The sequence below is a fragment of the Equus przewalskii genome, unplaced genomic scaffold (assembly GCF_037783145.1).
Source record: "Equus przewalskii isolate Varuska unplaced genomic scaffold, EquPr2 ChrUn-13, whole genome shotgun sequence".
NCBI lineage: Eukaryota > Metazoa > Chordata > Mammalia > Perissodactyla > Equidae > Equus > Equus przewalskii.
Genome location: NW_027228750.1, coordinates 2,079,304 through 2,100,113, shown reverse-complemented (window position 1 = coordinate 2,100,113; position 20,810 = coordinate 2,079,304). Strand labels below are relative to the sequence as shown.

The 20,810-nt window shown below is 41.0% G+C and overlaps 1 protein-coding gene across 4 annotated transcripts in view; it reads right to left on the bottom strand.

The window, feature by feature from the left end:
• The window catches only part of SPAG17 (sperm associated antigen 17), a 209,587-nt gene that overhangs the window by 8,320 nt on the left and 180,457 nt on the right, over window positions 1-20,810 (bottom strand). For all 4 annotated transcript variants that reach the window (XR_011536707.1, XM_008526615.2, XM_070607663.1 and 1 more), the window contains 5 exons: window positions 14,142-14,278; window positions 12,646-12,830; window positions 10,440-10,500; window positions 7,294-7,438; window positions 4,326-4,470 (listed from right to left, as the gene is read on the bottom strand). Coding sequence is in view for 3 of the 4 variants with exons in the window: in XM_008526615.2 (XP_008524837.2) it covers window positions 4,331-4,470; window positions 7,294-7,438; window positions 10,440-10,500; window positions 12,646-12,830; window positions 14,142-14,278 (668 nt within the window). In the remaining variant the exon portion in view is untranslated. The remainder of the gene's footprint in view (window positions 1-4,325; window positions 4,471-7,293; window positions 7,439-10,439; window positions 10,501-12,645; window positions 12,831-14,141; window positions 14,279-20,810) is intronic.

The following is a 20,810-nucleotide window of genomic DNA, read 5'->3' as shown; positions in this document are numbered from 1 at the left end:
ATTTACAGTTCATTGGCTTACTCAAGGACATCTTGTTGCTACCTGAAAAAGTACATTTTTGCACAGTCCTTCAAAAAGTCTCTTCTCAGCAAATAGCTCCCTTTTGGCAAGTGAGCAAGGTCAGCACAATTTCCTATTTTTTTAAACAAGACAGAGTCCAGGGTACAAAATGGAGTCACTCTTTCACACAAGAACTGCATCCTGCCAATGACTGACTGCCTGAGCGAGCTGAAGGCAGATTCACGCCGATTCACCCCGAGGTGAGCCTGAGCACCCAGGGAGCTGTGCTTGGATTCCTGACCTGCAGAAGCTATGAGATCGTAAATGTTTGTTGCTTTAAGCCACTGAGTTTTGGGGTAATTTGTTACATAGCAACAGATAACGAATATAGCTTCTATAGAACTAATTATCTAACCTGGTTTTGTTTCAGATTCTTCATCTATGAAATGGGCACAATAGTGCCCGCCCTTATACCGTTCTTGTGAAGTGCTTACTGGCTCCAAGTAAACACAGGATATGTTTCTATTGTTACTGTGTGCAATATATGAGATGCAAGATAGCAAACTACAGAATGATTCCAGTATACACATAAATAGGGGAGATTGGAAAGAAATAGACTAAAATGTTAGCTGTGAGTGCTGGGTGATGGTGCAGAGAATCTTTACAATAGATGTTTACCTTAAAAATGAAAGAATAAGTACAATAAACATCTTTTAATTTCTTTAACTCTGATAATATGAACAAAGAGGCATAAAGGCAACATAACTTAAGACATTTTTTCTATTAGGTTGATTCATGAAGTTACTTCTGATAAATTTGTGCCAACAGAAATTATGAATCTTTATTTGAAAGCTATTCTGTAGTTTTTAGAAGTGTCCAGCTAGAGATGCAAACTTCACCATAACTTCTGAAAGTCATGGACTAGAACTGAGATAAACCATGCCATAATTCAGTGGTTCCCAAAGGCTATTCCAAGATCCTCAGGGCTCCCTGAGACCCTTTCAAGATGTCTGCAAGGTCAAAAATATTTTCAAAACAATATTAAGATGTGTGCTAGGTTGAATAGTGTCCTCCAGAAATGCATGTCCACCTGGAACCTGTGAATGGGACCTTATTTGGAAATAGGATCTTTACAAATGTAATTAGATGAGGTCATACTAGATTAGGGCCCTGAATCCAATGACTGTAGCCCTTATGAGAATGCCATGTGAGGGTACACAGGGAAGGAGGCCACGTGACAAGAGAAGCAGAAAATGGGACTGAAGTGATACAGCTACAAGCCAAGGAGCACCAAGGATTCTGGCTACCACCAGAAGCCAGGAGAGAGGCATGAAACAGCCTCCAGAAGGAACCAAACCTCTAACACCTGGTTTCAGACCTCTGCCTTCCTGAACTGCAAGAGAATAACTATCTGCTTTTTTAAGCCACTCAGCTTGTGGTAATTTCTTATGGTAGCCCCAGGAAAATAGTAGATTTTGATACCAGAAAGTAATGTGCTGCTGTAACAAATACCAAAAAATGTTGACGTGGCTTTGGAATTGGGTAATGGGTAAAGGCTGGAAGAACTTTGAGCCCCATGATAGAAAGTCTATCTAGAAGACAGAAAGGTGTCTAGAAGTCTAGATTACCCTGACAAGACTATTGGTAGAAACGTGGATGTTAAAAGCAGTTTCGGTGAGGGCTCAGACAGAAGCAATGGGGACAGTAGAGAAAGCGTCTATCATCTTGGAAAATTCCTATATCATCATGAACAGAATGTTGACAGAAATATGAGCATTAAAGGTGCTTCTGGTGAGACCTCAAACAGAAATGAAGAACATAGTATTGGACACTGGAGCAAAAGTGATCCTTGTTATAAAATGGCAAAAAACCTGGCGAATTGTGTTCTGCTTTTGGGTGAAAAACAATGAAATTGAATTTTTAGCTGAGGTTTCCAAGCAAAACTGGAAGATGGGGCCTGATTTCTTGCTGCTTATACTAAATTGCAAGAGGAAACAGATAAATTGAGGAAGGAACTGGTCAGCAAAAAGAAACTAGAACATGATGCTTTGGAATATTCACAGCCTATCCATATTGCAAAAGATGCCAAGGCATCATCTGGGGAGATCAGCAAGGGTGTGGCTGGAAAACCTGGAAAGATCAGGCTTGTGTGACCACAGATACCATCAACCATCTCAGCAGAAGCCAGGAATAGAGACGTGGTTATCCAAGAAGGATCTGTGGAGAACCCTCGGGCCTAATGGCATCGACTCCCTTGACATCCATGGAAGAATGACAGGTTTTTGAGAGTACTGTATCAGCAGAAACACTGCCAGCTTGGCCTGATGGGAAAAGAGACAGGACAAAATGAAGGAAGCCTGCCAGACTTCTGGGATTTTATAAGCAGGAAATGGGCTGCCCAGAGGGTAAGACTGTGTCCCAGGCTGAGGACGGAGAGGCTTGAGCCAGCAGGGCCTCTGAGGGTCTAGAAGTTGGGGCTGGTGAAGCCTTTGTGGGCCCAGAGGGCAGATCAAGTTGCAGATGATTATTCTCAGGCCTTGAAACCTCATGAAATCTGCCCTGCTGGGTTGCAAACTTGCTTTAGACCAGCGACTCCTTTATTCTTTCCATTTTCTTCCTTTCGGAATGGGAATGTCTAGCCGATGCTTGCCCCAGCATTGTATTTTGCTAGCTGACAACTTGTTTTCTAGTTTCACGGGTCCACAGGTGGAGAGGAAACCAGGATAGGTCATACCAGAGTCTCACCCATACCTGATTTACATGATGAGATTTGAAATTTTTTGCGTTGATGCTATTTAGATGAGAGTTTTGGATTTAGAGTTAATCCTGGAATTAGTGAAGACTTTAAGGAATGTTGGGATGGGATGAATGTATTTTGTACGTGGGATGGATGTGAGTTTTGAGGGCCCAGAGGGTAGATTGTACTGGGTTTGTCTCCACAAAATTAATGTCTACCAGAACCTGTGAATGTGACCTTATTTGTAAATAGGGTTTTTATAGATGTAATTAAGTTAAGATGAGGTCATTCAGGATTAGGATAGCCCCTAACTCCAATGGGTGGTGTTCTTACAAGGAGAGAGACACACATAGAAATACAGTAATGCGTCACTTAATGACAGATACATTGAGAAATGTGTCCTTAGGCGATTTTGTCATTGTGTAAACATCATAGAGTGCACTCACACAAACCTAGATAGTATAGCTTACTACATACCTAGGCCATATGGTGCTAATTTTATGGGACCACGGTCATATATGCAGTCTGTCATCGACCAAAACATCGTAATGTGGCACGTGACTGTACACAGGGAAGAATGCCATTTGAGACAGAGGCGGAGACTGAAGTGATGCAGCTATAAGCCAAGGAACACTAAGGATTGCTGGCAACCACTAGACATCGGGAGAGAGGCATAGAACAAATTCACCCTGAGTCTCCAGAAGGAACCAACCTTGCTGACACCTTGATTTCGGACCTCTGGCTTCCTGACTGCAAGAGAATAAATATCTGTTGTTTTAAACCACCTAATTTGTGGTACTTTGTTATGGCAGCTGTGAGAAAGTAATACAGATTTGTTACAGCAGCACTAGGAAGCTAATATGAGATGATATGTTATGACATAGTGACAGATGGAACACAGAACAGATGAGAGAATCCAACTATGTTCTATTAAGCCAGACACTGGGGAGATTTGCAAAAATGTGAAACAATGCCCTTCTTAATAAATTTGTGTTTTGGAAAATAGTTATTTTTCATGAAAAGTCTATTTATGTTAATATACTGGGTTTATTGTTGTTTTTACATAAATTTAAAATTTCTCTCAGTTTTAATTCTAATTTGATAAAAGTGATAGATACGATTCACACAAACAAAAGCTCTTTGGAATCCTCAGTGATTTTTAAGAATATATAAGGAATCTTGTATACAAAATATTTGAGAAGCCACTGGCATGCTTGCCAGAAGGGCATCCTGGTGTTTGTGTTTGTGTTTGTGCTCCTGCTTTTTGGAAAGTCAGCTCAAGACTGAAAACAGCTCTTAAATGAATGAACTTTAGAATCACATGGAAGTAGGTCAGATTTATTTCTACTTAAGATTCTCTGAGCCTCAGTTTCCCTATTTATAAAGAGAGGAAAATAATATCTATTTTATAGATATGGTATGAGGATTAGATATGAATGTATATAAAGGGGTAGCTATTATAGTTATTAAAACCAAATATTTTCATTCCACCAGACTGCATGGCTCATTGTAAGAAGAGGGGAATAAACATGAGGTCTCAGCCCTCAAATCTGAATGGTTAACAATCAAATTCCCATTTATTACTTACTGGACCTAATAAGGAGAAACTTTACGAGACATGAAGACTCCAAGTTTAGCAGAAGAAATTGTAGAAGTCCTCTGGATCGTGGGGTTTTCTTTTTCCTGGGGAAAATCTTTTAATCGCTTATCATAATTGCTGCTTGTTAAAACTGGTAAAAAACTCATTAAGGATTATGATTTTCATGACCAAATGACTTGTATATACAAACTCAGATAACATTTTAGAATCAGAGTCTCTTCTCTAGCATCATTAGCTCAGCTGTAGGTACTTTCTATCTAATGCAAATTCTATGTGCTCAGGCTTAGGGCATTAAGGGTGGCTATCCATCTCATGGAATTTCCTCTGTCTGTCCCTCCTAGTATATGTTTCTGTGAACTGTGACTGGCCTTTCTACAGGGGCCATCAGTCACCATAACTAGACCCCAAACCATACCAACGTCCAGATTTCATGCTTTTTTGGTGGGGAGGGGGATAGATCTTGGGAAATGGGCTGTGAACTATCATTGTTGACACTGGAAGTAGATAAAAGAGGTAATCAATCTCTTTTCCCCATCTATCTGTGCCTAACTGACAAGTGATCTCCGTAAGCAAGGAAATAGAAATATTAGCATAAAGGCAAAATGATTTAATTGCTGTGATCAGCAGCAGGCATTCAGATACTCTGGATCAGCATCCATAACCTGTGTAAGGGGGATATAAGAGGACTTAATTCCCGGAGGAAAAATACTGGTTCCTTGGTTAGTTTCCTTCTGTCACCACAGAAGAACCTTGCCATCAAAAAAAAGAAAAAAGAAAAAAAAAGTCACGTTCCCAGTGAGGCTTTCCTAACTACCCCATTTTAAATTGCAATCCTCCTTAGCTCTCCCTGTACCCCCTTTCCCACTTTATATTTTTCCGCATTGTACTTATCACCATCAGAGCCCGTATTTTACTTATTTCCTGTGTCTGTCCTCCCACAGGAACGTAAGCTATATAAGGGCAGGGATTTTTGTCTCTCTTGTTCATTTCTGCATTCCCAGTGCCTAGAACAGTGTCTAGTACATTAGAGGCCCATATTATCTTTGAAAGAATAAATGAACACAGGAATTTGACTTCATTTCTATTGAAATCAAGGCCATCTAACACAAGTTCCCCTAAATTTCTCCTTCATCTCAAAATACCTGGATTCTTAGCCATCTTCACCCTCCTCCTTGCCAAGACTAACCCTTCAGCTCTGGTCTTGAGTATTCTCTTGCTGTCTTTTGGATACTGCTGCTTTAATTACTTCCTCCCATTCGTATTTTTAATGTTTCTCTTCTGATCCCTTCTTTTCAGCCTACAAACATATTTAAGTCTACACTAAACTGAAAATCTCTCCTTTGTTCTGTTGCCTCCCTGAGGCACCATATTCTCTTGCTCTTTCCTTTAATAACAAATTTTCTTGAAAGGGTATCCATACTCAATGTTTCTGCTTTCTTAACACACAGTCATTCTTTATCTTTCGCAATTTAGTTTGTGTCCTAACCAAATCTAGCAGTCCTATTTAAATCTGAATTCTCCTTGACATCTCTATAGCATCTGTCAACTATGTCCCTACTTTCCTTGAAGTTCTTTCTGTGGCTTCTGAGATATTTCACGGTTTTCTAATTGCTTGTTCTGTCTCCATTGGCTCCTCTTCTTCCTCCTACTCCCTAAACAGACCCCAAATTTCTGCTCCTTTCCCATCCCTTCAATCATCACCTCTGTGGAGATGATGCTTAAAATTACTATATCTCCAGCTCTGAATCCCCAAGTGGGATCCAGTCCTGCATATCCGTGATTCACTACCTGAGCCCAAAACTTTGGAGGTGAACTCATATCCTCTTACTTCCTTCTATCAGTGGGCTCCACCTCAAGTTTTACAGTTCCTCCTGCCAGTGTCTTTCATCCATGTCCCTCCTCCATGTCTACTGTCACCACGCAATAGTTCTTGTCTTTACGCTTGGCCTATTGAAGTAGCCTTCCAATGGTTTTTTGCATATGTTGAAGGTTCTTCTCCTTCATCATATCCTGCCCCATAACAGTGAATTCATTTCTATAAGGATATGCTGATTATATCACCCACTGGGTCAGAAACCTTCAATGATTCACTGTTGCTTATATATTAAAGAGTAAGCCAAGGATTCAAAATCTTCGACAACTGGATTCTAACCAACTTTCCCACTATGTTTTCTAGTACTCTCCAAGCTCTCCACAAATTGAACTCCCTGTTAACCCTCCCAAACACCCAGAGCTTTCCTATTGCTATGGGTTTGTTTATTCTTTCTGTTTTGTCTCCTTTCATCAAGAGTTTTTGCATTCTATAAGACCCAGCTCAAATATCAAATAGATATATAACACAAAGTATATATGATTCATGTCATTGGAGGACAAAATAATATAGGAATCACGGGTGCAGATTTTATTTCTGATCCTAGATTACATAAGTCTTTTAAGATAGAGTCCAAATTTCATTTTTATATATGATAAAATATTTCATACTGTACCTTGCATATAATAGGTACTTGATATCAATGTGATATCTATATGCAAGAGACACCAATATGAAGGAATCTATGTGCAATTTAGTGAATATCCATCCAGTCTTTATAATAAAAAGCTATCTCCTACCCCTCGACAAGATTACAAGTTTTATTGATGACAAAGACTTGCTTTTTCTTAAAAAAATAATTGTCTGATATCCCATAAATAGCCAATAACATTGACATTTATTCAGTTTGCAGTGACTGCCCATGTATTATGTGTCAGGCCTTTTGCTAAGATGCTTTCAAAGATCAATGAAGACAATCTTTGTCCTAAGAAACTTACCTCTATGGTTTTAAAGATACAATTAATGAAGATATGGAGATGTGGGTGTTAGGCAGTTGGAAAACAGCATTTTGACTTCCCTGCTCTCCTTGCTCATATATAATTTCTGCACTATCTATGATTACACGAATTGAACTTTAAAGGATATTTGCTTCCACAGGTAAGAACAGGACATCATGCTCAGTCATAATCTCAATATTGTGAGAGATGTGTGCTGATCCCTTGGCACCATCCTCTCCAACAACCATGGTAAATAACTCCACTTTCAGTTCTGCCTGCAAACCAGCTGCCACCTATAAAACATAATGTAGCTGTAGGATCAGACATATCTGAGTTCAAATCTTCTTTTTTTAAACAGAACATTGCTTTTATTTTTAACTTGTTATTTTTATTTTTTTTGCTGGGAAAGATAAGCCCTAAGCTAATATCTGTTACCAATCTTCCTCTCTTTCTTTTTTTTTCTTCCCAAAGCCCCAGTACATGGTTGTATACTCTAGTTGTAAGTCCTTCCAGTTCTATGTGAGCTGCTCCTACAGCGTGGCTATGGACAGGCGAGTGGTGTGGTTCGGCGCTCAGGAACCCAACCCCGCAACCCAGGCCGCTGAAGTGGAGCCTGCCGAACTTTCACCACTAGGCAACCACGGCTGGCTCCAAATTGTTCTTTTTAACATTAATTTGGGCAAGTTACTTAAACTCTCTAATCCTGCTTCCTCATCTAGAAATTTGGCACTAATGAACAATAGCTGTTACAGTATTTAGAAGAATTACTTTGTTGATTAGTTAGGTAGAATTCCATTGAGTAAAATGGGACCCAGGATAAACTGTTGAAGGAGAAAACCAGGTGATATTCAGGAAAAAGCATAAGAAAACTAAATGCCAGAATACTGATGCTGCACTCAAGGCAAACTTCTACAATGCCCATAATTGTGCTATTTCTTGAATGCCAGTAGTATATTTCTGTCTATTGGCATCCTTGCAGGTAAAGATAAATTTAAGATAAATAAATTTAATCTAAGAGACTGGGTGAAACCCACGCCTTCCCTGCCCTGCCCCTTGCTTTATAGTACTCCTAATGTAAGCCCTGTAACGTGACAAAGCCAGTAGAGGGAGACAGAAGTAGTTTAAATGCCAAACTGCTTGGGTCTGAAAGCTACATGGATGAGGTTTGCACCAACAAAGAAGAAACCTGATCTACAATGAAGAAGAAACACAGCAAGGAATGGGCTTCTTGCCTTGTTCCTTGAAGAGAACACTAGCCAGGAAAGAAAGAGCTGTTTATGTTTCTAAGCTGCCTCTCCGGGAGGTGGGTTAAAAAGCAGACTTGAGAACAGTTATCTGGAAAAAATAAATCAGAAACTACCACATGGAAAGCAATTAGATAAAAGTGGAATTTTTTTTTCTTCAATATACTTTTATAAATAATAGAGTTGAAAAATGTTTCAATTTTTCAACAATATGCTTGTGAACGTCTGCATACTGGAGGGTGTCCAAATGCTCTGTTTCTGAGAATCAGGCCCGTGGTCCTCCAGGCCTGACAATCAGAGCAGGGCTGGGGATGATGACATCCTGCTCAAGGGGAGCTGGAGTCCTGCCAGCACACAGGTTTACCCAGGCTTTGAGCATATTCATTTAGCGCTGGCAACTAACCAAGGTGAACAGTGGTTAGATTTACATATGGAGAAGTCTATAGATTATACTTTTGCCAGAGCCAAAGTCTACCATCAAAAAGAAAAAAAAAGACCTGAAAAAAACTAACAGTATAGAGTGAGCTTCAAAGAACACACGCTGGGTTTTTAGTACCTATAAAGGTTGATCAAGCAGTCACTTCGGCTTTTGGCATAATCCCTATTTTAAACGAAAAAGATTTGCTAACTTCCCAGAACAGTGGAAGAAGAGCTTGCTTTGATTTTTGTTTTCGCTTTATGTTGTGAAGATTCTGAACTCTTGACACAGTAGAATCATGAATTGTTTCAGAGAGGTACTCATGAATTAGTGGACCCAATCCCTAAATGTATTTCTTTTTGGAACTGCAGCCTGCATATTACTGTTTTATAAATCATAAGACATTAGAGCTGAAAGAGGGCTAAGAAATTATCCAGTCTAAGCTCTTTCTCTTACAGATGAGGAAGTAAGGCACAGAGGATTAATTAACCAACATCACTGAGCTACTTGGTAGCACAGTGATGACAAGAAGCCAACTGACTTTGCAGTATACTGAACTAACCCTTCTGTGTCAACATATAACAACTGGGGCTGCTTTGAGATCTCAGGTCTCAGTGAGCACTGTGTGCTGGTCATGGGACTGGATGCCCTTGCTCAGCGCTCCCATGAGCCTGTTCATGTCGTCTGTGCTGAATGGCTCATGTATCTACCAGACATCCTCACTTCATCTGTCACTCAATCATACATCTCTTGAGTGCCCACTGCGTGCCCAGCTCTGTAAGCTCCTTATGTGTCTTACTCATTTTTAACACCCCCTGTACCCAGGCACTGTCAGTGGCACATGGGAAGAACTCAAAGTTTGTTGAGTGAAATGAGTATTAAAGCAGCAAGATGATGCACTGACCAAGAAATAAATGTTAAGATTTATAAGTGTGATTTTATTATCTTTTGAGACAAACTTTTGCTTACATCATATTACATTTCTGAAATTACAATTTAAAGAGGCAATATGCATATTTTATACGAAACTCCTCATTTTGGGGAATGTATTAAATAAGGTCAGAACAGGTTGACATTTTAAAATTTGTGTTTCAGAAATCTTTGGAGAAATGAGGCAGCTGATGAATTTAATATACTACTATTTCTTAGTATGTCATCAAATAATATTATCTGGCAAATACCAAGAGAACAAACCAGATTTACATAAAATATGAAGAATGGAATAATTATTTTTCCAATGGATTTTTCACTTTGCAGGATTTGTTACAGGATATCTTTAGATAAGGAGCTTTCCAATGCTTGTTAAATCATAATTTTTAAAAAGGTGTTTTTCACACAACTGTACATAACTTTAGTATTGAGACAAGTGGGGTAAACTTCATAAATGTTTCCATCTGGAAGTTTAACTCTATTTACACATAGGATCAGTCTCATGGATATTATATGAAGTGACATTAAGCCACATATTGTACCACTACCATGAATCTTTTGCTCACGATACTAGAAAAATTAGACTTATACATGGTCTAAACTGAATGGGTAGAATGATTCAAACGCCCACTTCACTGGAAACATACACATATTCATATACACACACACAAACACACACAATAGACAGCACATCAGACTTACAGGCCCAGGTTTGTAAGTCACTTTCAATCCTGTGCTGGGTGGCGGCTGCTTCACCCTAAACCTACCAGGCAAAAAGATGGGAATAAAGTTATGCCATAATGAAAAACATGAGCAATGGATGAATGTGGATGTTATAAAATCAGGAAGGGGTTAATATTCGCTACACAGGAGCAGGGGGTCCATACCATTAGACAAACAACACAATATTCATTGGAGAGCAGAATCCGGGGCCCATTTCACAACCACCTTTCCAATAGTTTTCATCAGCATCAAATGGACTCCAACCTGAGTTTCAACCTTTTGTTATTGGATGCTGACAAGCAGCTTGGGCCTGGGCAGAGTACTGTGAATGTTTGGCTGGTGTGTGCACTGCAGCATAGCCGCCAGCGTGAACACAAAATGCTGGCTGCCAGATCATTAAGCGGAAGAAGAAAGGCTCTTTTGGAAAGCAGTGGAGCATGGGAGCCAGTCTTGCTCTGTCGTGGTATGGGGTTTGCATGTTTGGGGAGAAGAGAAACAAAAGGCTCAGAAAATGTTAGAGAACTTGTGGTTCCTATTGATCCCCTTCCTTTCCTGTGGTTTGTGGGTTCTGCCTGAAGGTCAGAGACTTGGAGTAAATTAAAATACCGAGGAAACTTACCTCCATATTGACCCCAGACTTGCTCCTTCTACCATCAGCTTTGCTGTCTGCCCTGTAGTGGCTGAATTCAAGCTGAGGAGTAAAATCTCTAAAACTAAAATTCTATCCTGGCCAGACAGGATCTGCATGGATGAGCTTTATTAGTTTAAGTTGCTCTCTATTTCTCCCTACCCACTTTGTTGGCAACAATCTAAGAAAACAACAATGTCTGATCTGGTGGCTTGGGTCCCTCATCAGGTTGTTTCTGAGGAAGCAAACATGATTCCTGGAGTTGGGGATTTGCCTCATCTAAAATCTTAAATTGCATGCTCCTGTGGCTTTGCTCCATCTGATTTCCGATCCTAAGTCCAGAATCACAAAGATTCTTCAAGGACTTGCCCCTTACACTGAGAATAACTCGGCCATTGAAACAAGCATTTCACTTTCAACAAACATTTTTATGGGGAAAACTCCCACATTATGCTTAAGTTTAATTCAAAATAGAATAGAAGTGATTTTGTAATGGAGTTGTCATAGTATAGATATACGGTATATTGAACCAATGGGAAGGGCCCACCTCCCACATGAAGCAGGGACCACAGCTGTGTTGATAAAGCAAGGAGCCTCCAATGAACTGGTCCTCAGGAGATCTGAGGTCCAGCCCTGCTGTAGCCTACAAGACCTGAAAACAAGTTACTCAGTTTGTTCCTTTGTAATAATCTCTAAGCTCTCTACAAGCTCTGAAATTCTATTCGCCTTGATCTGAAAATGAAGGCCTGACTCTTTTTCTTGTCATTGAACCCCAGATATAGCGTATTTTCAACTGAGAGTATAGACTGTGAGTTAAGGTATTTGTTATTAATTCCAAGTCACATCTTTGGAGTCAAAATGATCCTAATGACTTAGGTTAAATTTTTTTCCTTTTTGCCTCAATTATGCATAAATAATGTAATTAAAATCACTTTTAGATCATAAAGTGCAAACAAACGTCAGCTGATATTATAGTTGGCAGTGGATTTGAGAAATAGACTTTCAAGTTTTGTGCGTTAGTTATTGTTAATACTTGTATACAACTTCCCCTTCTTATTTTTTTTTCCTGAGGAAGATTAGCCCTGAGCTAACGTTTGTGCCAGTCTTCCTCTATTGTGAACGTGGGTCACTGCCACAGCATGGTTGATGAGTGGTGTAGGTCCACACCCAGGATCTGAACCCCCGAACCTGGGCCACAGAAGCAGAGGGTGCCAAACTTAACCACTACTCCACGGGGCCAGCCCCTTCATTTTTTGCTAGTGCAGATCAAGCCTTGAGTTGCTTCTACCAAAGTATGAATAATGATTAATGGAAGAGCAAAAAAGGACATACTACCTAGTTGAGGCTTGGTAAATACTGATTTGTTGAAGAATGAATGGATGAACAAATGCATGAATGAACAGATGAATTAGTAAATGATTGAATGAATGATGTGGAGATTCAAGAATCGAGGTATAATTACAGTTCAGTTCAATAAACATTCACTGATGTAGGTGTCCAAAGACAAGTCACAGAGTGGAAGGTGACCTGAGCAGACATTTGGTGCCCCGGCCTCACCTGCAGAAGTCCACTCCAACATTCTTGAGCTTCACAGTGGTTTCATAGGTGTGCCCTTCTTCAAGCACTCCAAAATTCACTGACGGTGGGAGAAGATGAAATCCAAAAGGGGATGAATTTGCGTTATTAATGGCAGCAGAAGCAACCGAGGATGTTCTCACTCTTCCTCCAACAGAATCTTGCACCTTTGCATTAAGAAAAAGTAATAAAATAAAATGGTTCTATTTTGCATTCTCAAGATAAGAAAAAGGCTCTGTCAGCAGAGGAAAATAACCACTTGGCTGGGGAAGGAAATAAACATTCACAGTCTCACATAATCCCTACAACAGCACTGTAATCAAGTATTTTAGGCTTTGTTTTAAGGATAAAGAAGCTCAAGTTCAGAGAATTAAAAGACAGATAATTTGCTCAAGTGGTAAGTGGTGGAGTAAAGTTTCAAACTCAAGTTTGTCTGATTCTAAAGTGTGTGCTCTTTCCTCTGTGCCAGCGATTATTAAACTGTAGGTCCCATCAGAATCCCCTGGAGGACTCCTTAAGACACAAACTGCTGACTCTGCCCCCAGAGTTTCCCAATCAGTAAATCTGGGATGGGGCCCATCAACTGCAGTTATAAGTTCTCAGGTGCTGCCAATGCTGCTGTTCGGGTAACCACACTTGGAGAATCACTGCCCTACATCCTTGTTATTCCCCAGATGGGCAGCACTGACCTCACCTGGGAGCTTGTTAGGACTGCAGAATCTCAGGCCCCACATCAGACCCGGTGAGTCAGAATCTATACTTTAACAAGATCCCTCGGTAATTCATGTGCACATTAGAGTTTGAGCAGCACACCTAACACCTATCAGTCACATACCTTGCAATAATTTCTATGATGGCAATGAACACAGTGTGCCATGAAAGTATCAAAGGATAACTATCAAAACTTGATTGGTGGGCTCGAGAAAGGCTTCCCAGCAGAGCTGAGATGGAATCTTAATCTTGGAGGCTCTGAGGAAGGAATGAACTTGGTGCTTTTAAAGAACTGAGAGAAACCGACAGTGGCTGAAGTATAGCGAGTTTGGGACAAGGTGAAGGTAAAGAAGCAACCAGGGCCGTGGCTAGCAGTCATGCTGAGTCATTGGATTTTATCCCAAGAGTCATGAGAAGGGTGGCCAATGATCCCCTTGGCCAGTGGTGTTGGCAAACTGGCTCTCCAAAAAGAACCTTGATTAGTAACATCTGCTGATTTCTATGGTATAAGAACTCCCAGCATGGCTGATTTCAAGCTACCAATGGTTTAACACCTGGTTCATAAAATTCCTCTCATGAGCCTGTAGGAGCTGGCTCCAGCAAAGCACTGCCTTAGCTTCTCTCTGTGTGACCTGAAGGCCTTCATGGGGAGATGGTACGTACAGTAAACAGCAGTACACAGTGGCTGGAAATCCATAACCTCAATGAGTCAGGATTACATAAAATGCTGGTTGGCTCTGGGGAATTTGTTCCCATGTCTGTTTTACCTTCTCGAGAGGTTGAGACTTGGGTTTGGAACTCAGCAAATAGCGAGGTAACCTCACTTTCTCTTTCCTTGCTTGTCCTGCAACATCCTGCAGCAATGACTGGGTTGGAATTTTCACAGGGGCATAAGTTTCTGGTTCTGTTAGAGAGAAAGTTTAAATTATACCACATGGGCATTTTATTCAAAGACATTCAAGGTCATACCAGAGTATATGAGAACATAAACCAACTTGGGAAGCTTTTCTTCTTTCCTTTTTAAAGAGCTTATTTAAAGGAACAAAGGCTTTTATTAATTCCAGTGTTATATCTTTACATTTTACAAAGAGATTTTACCTAATATTGGTCCTCACTAGAACCCTATGAAATGGACAGGGCGGATGCTGTTAGTATCTCCTTTTAAAAATAAATGAAAAAAAATCAGATTCTAAGAAATCGAGTGACTTGCCTGTGATGGAATGAACTTATAACTGGGTCTTCAGGATTCTTTCCGTTAAATCAACAAGGTTCAATATAATAAAACATTGACTCTGAAAGATTTCTTAAAACTAATCAGGACAAAATCCTAAGAATTTCTTTGGTTCAACTACCATATTTATAGTTCTAAAAAGTGGTGTAGTAATTGTAGATAAATTAAGCCAGAGAATTAAATCCTCAGATCACTAAATTTGGTGAAGGAGTGAGCAAAAGTAATCTACATCTCTGCAGTTCTATGTATTTCCCAAATTTCCGGGAGATTGAAATAAGAATTGTATTTTAGATCATCACATTTAAATATCATTTCTTGCATTCAATCATCAAGAGAAGAAAGGAGGGGGGAGCACAATTTGAGCATCTGCCATCTGCAGGCAAGCACCACTCTCACTTGGTTCTCATAAAATCCTCCGAGCTGAGGGTTATGGTAATTATAATCTTTGTATGCTCAGCACTCTTTCCATGCCCACCTCCACATCCACTCCTACCACACATACTTCTGGTGTCACAACATCCCTGGCCCCAGCCATCAGGATGGTACATGACCCTTGCAAAGCCAATGCAGGCCCTTCAGCAGGATATTTCCACTTAGGCTGACAGGTATGATCTCTTCTAGTCTACTGGGTTATGAATCTGGAAGAATCGGAATCTTGGACCTCTATAGTTGTGGTCCCTGCCACGTGGACATAGGTTGTCCTTTGTAGGAGAAGATAAAACTAAACAGGGACAAGTAAAGATGGGGCAAGGTGGAGGCAGGGAGGGTGGCCACAGAGATGGGTGATCAGACACAAACACACTCCCAAAAAGCCGGAGTGCCCGAATCCAGTCGGCCCTGGGCTAGCACCATGTCCACTTCTCTGTGGTTTGCTTTTCAGCACCAATAAATCTCCCTCAACTTTTTTTGTGTAGAGTTTGAGTTTCACTTCCCTCAGTTACAAATTGAAGAGTCCTAACTAATATAGTATTAGTATCTCTTTTTTACAGGTGAGAAAACTGAAGTTAAGTGACTTGTCCAAGAGACTGAAGTGGCAGGGCTGGGATGTGCACCTAAGTGTGTCAGATTCCACAAGGAGCATCATGTTTCTACTACTGTGAGATAACAGCAAATACATATATTAGTCTGTGCCTCTGGTTGCTGGCACAGAACTCCTAAAACCCTTGTAATTTCCTAAGAGTTAAGAGCACAGGGAATATCTTTTGTTCTAATATTTGGTCTTTGACCCAGTTTCCTGACACAGAGCTCCTAAATCCCTTGGAATTTCCTGGGGAATAGGAGTGTCTTTTGATCTCATGAGGTGACTCTTGGTGGGCTCCTGGATAGCTTCAGGATGGGGGCTGGTCACTGGAAAGACCAAGCCACGATTAGAAGCTTGGAACTTCCAGCCCCACCCCCATGTTCTGGGAAGGAGAGAGGAGATGGAGATTGAGTTAATGATCGATCATGCCTAAATGATGAAGCCGCCAGAAAAATCCCTACAGGGTACAGAGAGCTTCTGGGTTTGTGAACACATCCATGTGCCAGGAGGATGGTGCTCTCCAATTCCACAGCGACAGAAGCTCATCTGCTGGACCCTTTTAGGTCTTGCCCTCTGTATCTCTTCATCTGGCTATTCATTTGTGCCTTTTATCACATCTTTTATTATATAATAATATACGAATTCTGTGAGTTCCAGAAAATTATTAAATCCTAGAAGGGGGTCATGGGAACCCTAATCTGTAGCTGGTTGGTCAGAAGCACAGGTGACAACCTGGACTTGCGATTGGCATCTGAAGTGGGGGGCAGTCTTATGAGACTGAGCCTTTAACCTTTAGAGTTTGCACTGACTGTGGTTAGTGTTAGAATTGAACTGAATTGTAGGACATCCAGCTGGTGCTGCAGAATTTCTTGGTGTGGGAAAACCCACATACATCAGGCCACAGAAGTATTCTGTGTAAGTAGTGGGTTTTTCCTAGACAACTAGCCAGTCTGTTCCAAATCCATCTGTGCATCATAATCCCCCGGAAAAACGGAGATTCCCAGGGCACATGCCAGACAAGGCCTATTTCAGACCAAAACAGAAACAGAATCTCTGGGGGTGGAGCTCAGTGATCAGTGTTTTAATGTATTGATTCCCTTTGGTCACCACTCCCTACACAGGCAATTATTCTAATAGTTTGATGTATCTTTTCACTTGAATTCTTACCATATGTGTGTTATTGTTTTATATGAATGCATCTTACCAGCCTAATGAGTACTAATTACTCACTAATACTATTAGTAGTATTAAATACTGATATGGAGTTTATCCTGTGCCAGGCACTGCTCTAGGCATTTTACATACACTGACTAATGTAATCCTCACAGCCCTGTGATATATATATATATATACCATTACTTCCCTTTTACAGAAGAGGAAACAAGGAGAGAGAGCGGGGTTAAACAGCGTGCCCCGTGCTACCCTGCTGTTGTAGAAGGAGGCAGGGAAAGCCGATACTCTTCCCTGCTCCCTACCATACTGCCTCCCACAATTGAGATGGATTATTATCCCACTGAACCTACCCAGCGCTTCACCAGGGGCTGGGGGCGGGGAGAGGGAGAACTTGACAGGCTTGGAGCAGAGGCTGGTCACCAGCTGATACAGAGGTATTTTAATGTTTCATATCTAATAGAACAACTGGGATGGCCCTACTAGTAGTATCATCTGAACAGTGCTGCTGGGTCTGACCGAACTGAGGAACCTGGAACGGTTCCCCGTTTCTCTGCTGAGGCAGACTGCAGTATTTATTCACAACACAGTTTTTTTACTTCCTCTCAGAGCATGGCTTTATTTATGTCCTCCCTGAGCATGCCTTCCCTGTAGGTGGAGTGCATTTCTCTGCCCCATTGATTTGAGCTCAGCCACAGGACTTGCTTTGACAATACGTGTGTGTGAGTGGCAGCGTGCCAGTGCTGAGCGGAGGCTGTGAGTGGCGGCACGTGTTCCCATTCACCTCTCTTCAGCTTTGACCCTCTGCTACTGGGACAGCTGACCCCAGAGGGTGGCGGCTCCTTCACTGTGGTACCCAGAATACACCTGAACTCTACCTGCAGCTGGTGGTGTGCTGGTAAAAGCTTAACGACTGACTCTCTGGAGAAAAACTGCCCTGGTTTGTACCATTTGCACATTTGCAGCATTTGCTGATTTCTCACCATGGTCGACTCAAGCTCTCAACATGGTGTCACTGAACATGAGTTGGGAAGAGATGAGCACCATCAGATCTCAGGGGCCTGCGGTCTGGAGCAGAGGCTGCCGCAGTGGACCCACAGCCCCCAAAACTGGTTGTTCTAAGCCATTACAGGATTTATGCGGTATTATCACAGCAAACTCTGACAAGTACATTTTTATTTTGCAAAGATCCAAACCTTTGCTACCTGACTCTACTGTATTTTCCAAACACCATCTTGTACTACTACCAAATGAGAACACTCTTATCTATTTACACCGGATTCCTACTCAATTCTACCTGCAGGCTTTTGAACACATTCTTTTTTTTTCTTGGCATAAAATGCTCTTTTCTCTTCCCCGCATCTGGAGGGCAGTGTAATAAAACATAGAGAAGAGGAGTTGCTTGACTTTTTCCAGGTTTCAGTCTCCTCATGTAAAATGAGGGTAAACTGAGGTGATCCTAACTTAAATCTTAAAATCTATGAAATTCGTTTATTCTTCAAGACCACTTCTCCCATAAAGCTTTCCCCACTGTGTGTGTTAATCTCTTCCTACTCTGAACTTCTTTAAATGTTATCACCCTTAACAAAATTTAATTTACCGCTTAGAGTGGAGTCACATTATTGTCTCTTATCTCCAGTATCTCAGATCACTAAATTTGGTGAAGGAGTAGGGTGCAGTAGGCGTCCTTCTTGTTTCAAAATGACTTTTTTCTCCTTTAAAAATTGCCGTTCCTTTGACGCTCGTGCCACCAGACTGTACTACGATGTCCCCAAGTAGTTGTCATTTGCTGATTCCTCAATCATTCCCTTGACACACTGGATGGTCTTCCATGTCACCTCCCTTGGTGATATCACCTGGATGACCCATCCAACACGCTGTCCTCTCTGATTCTCGAGCACCCTGTTTCCTCCCCTTTTTCTCTTCTCCATCTCAGCAACTCCCATGGTCATATCTTAGACCTTGCCAACACCAATAATTTTTACCACTCTCAAAATCTAGGTTTCAAGCTTCCCTCTCTAGATCACCACCTCCTGTTCTACCTTATTACTCTCTTGTACCTACCAAGCAATTATTTGACCTCATTGAGACCTCTAATCAACTGACGCTGTCACCTTAAACAATCAGTCCCCCCCTTCTTGTTTTGATCTCCTGTTTCTCTGGAATGGATTTTCTATTCTGTCATTACATCCATGCCTTTGCAGTCAGACTTGATCATCTTCCCAATACCAAACATATCAACCAACCTGGCAATGTATCTATATTCTTTCTCTTCTCTCCTGTCATTGTGGATGAGGTAATCCTATTCACATCCAAGGTCAACTCTGCCACTCAGGGTTTGCCCCAGATGTCATGTGCTCTCACCTTCTTTAAACTTCTCTATCCTGCAATTAGGCCCCCATCTCCTGCATCATAAATTCTCTCTTGCTACAGAGTTATTATCCTTTGCAAATCAACATGCTCTAGTATGTCTAATTTTTTTTAGAAAAAAAATCTCTCCCTTAGTCACATGTCTTCCTCTAGCTGCAATCCCATTTTTCCATTCTTGTCAGCAAAACTCTTGGGTAAAGCTATGTATGCCTGCTGCTGCTGATTCCTCTTCAGTCATTCTAGACATAACTCACTTCAGTTGGCTTTGATCTCCTCCATGCCCTGAAACTGCTCTTGTCAAGATCACCAGTGATCTCCATCTTACCTAATCCCATGGTTATTCTTTATATTACTCGACCTTTCAGGAGCATTTGACACACTCCAAAACACTCAGTGATTTCCACACTCCTGTTTTTCTCCTACCTCACTGACTTCTTCTTCTTAGTTGTCTTTACCGACTCCTCCTCTGCCTGACTTTTATATTCTAGAGTTTGCCTTAGGGCAGTGGTTCTCAAGGTGTTGCTATACCAGCAACATCAGTACCACCTGGAACTTGTTACAACTACACATTCTCAGCCTTACGTCTGGTCGTATTAGTTAAGCTGGGAATCACCCTCGATTCCTCTTCTTTCTCACTGCCATATCCAATCGACCAGCAAGTCCTTTTGGCTCCACCTCCAGGATATATTTCCAATTAATTTGCAACTCATCATTCCCACCTTAGTCCAGGTCTCTGTCAGTGCTCACATGTACTACTTCAGCTGCTTCCTCCTCCCCTACTCCTCCCTTCTTGCCACAAGCTACTATCCACACAGCCACCAGAGTGATCTTTTGCAAATATATATTAGTCATGTAACTACCCTGCTCAAAACCTTCCTGTGCTGTTTGAATAAAACTATACTTAGAATAAAACCCAAAGCTCCCCTATGCAGCATCCCATGGTCTCATTTCTGCCCCTCTCTCCCAACTCACCTTCTACTTTTTCCTTTTCTCATTTTCTTCTAACTACATGCCTTTTTGTCTGTTTCTTCTCCCCGCAGGGCCTTCATACTTGCTATTCCAACTACCTGGAATAGTCATGCCCCTAATCTTTGCATGGCTGGCTTCTTGTTGTTCTTGTCTCAGCTCAAGTGTCCCTTCACAGAGGGGCCTCCTAACCCCCTAATGGAATGCCGTCCCTCTCCCCAAGACATCTCCATACATCATACTGTTTCATTATGTGATAACATTAATCGCAATATGAATTTATCTAATTTATTTGTTTACTTATTTATTGTCTAGGTCTGTCCATACTATATACAGCTCTATAAGACTTTGGCTTCTTAACTGCTGTATTTCTGTGCCTAGAATAATGCCTGGCACACAGTAGGCATTGAGTAATTATCCATTAAATGAATAAACCTTATAGGAGAGATAAGTTTGAAGTCAGGAAGGCAAAAGTCTTGTGTAAGGTAAATCTTTTAATTCACCCATAAATGTGGCAAGATGCTCCCTGTGTAAGAGGTAATTGAGACCCATCAGCAGATTCGCATCTCACTTTCAGTACAGAACATGCTCCCAGGAATCAAGGGGTGCAAATTTTCTACACAATTTAAATTATTCTGTTTTTCTTTTTTGACCAACCATATTTAGCTGAATTAACTT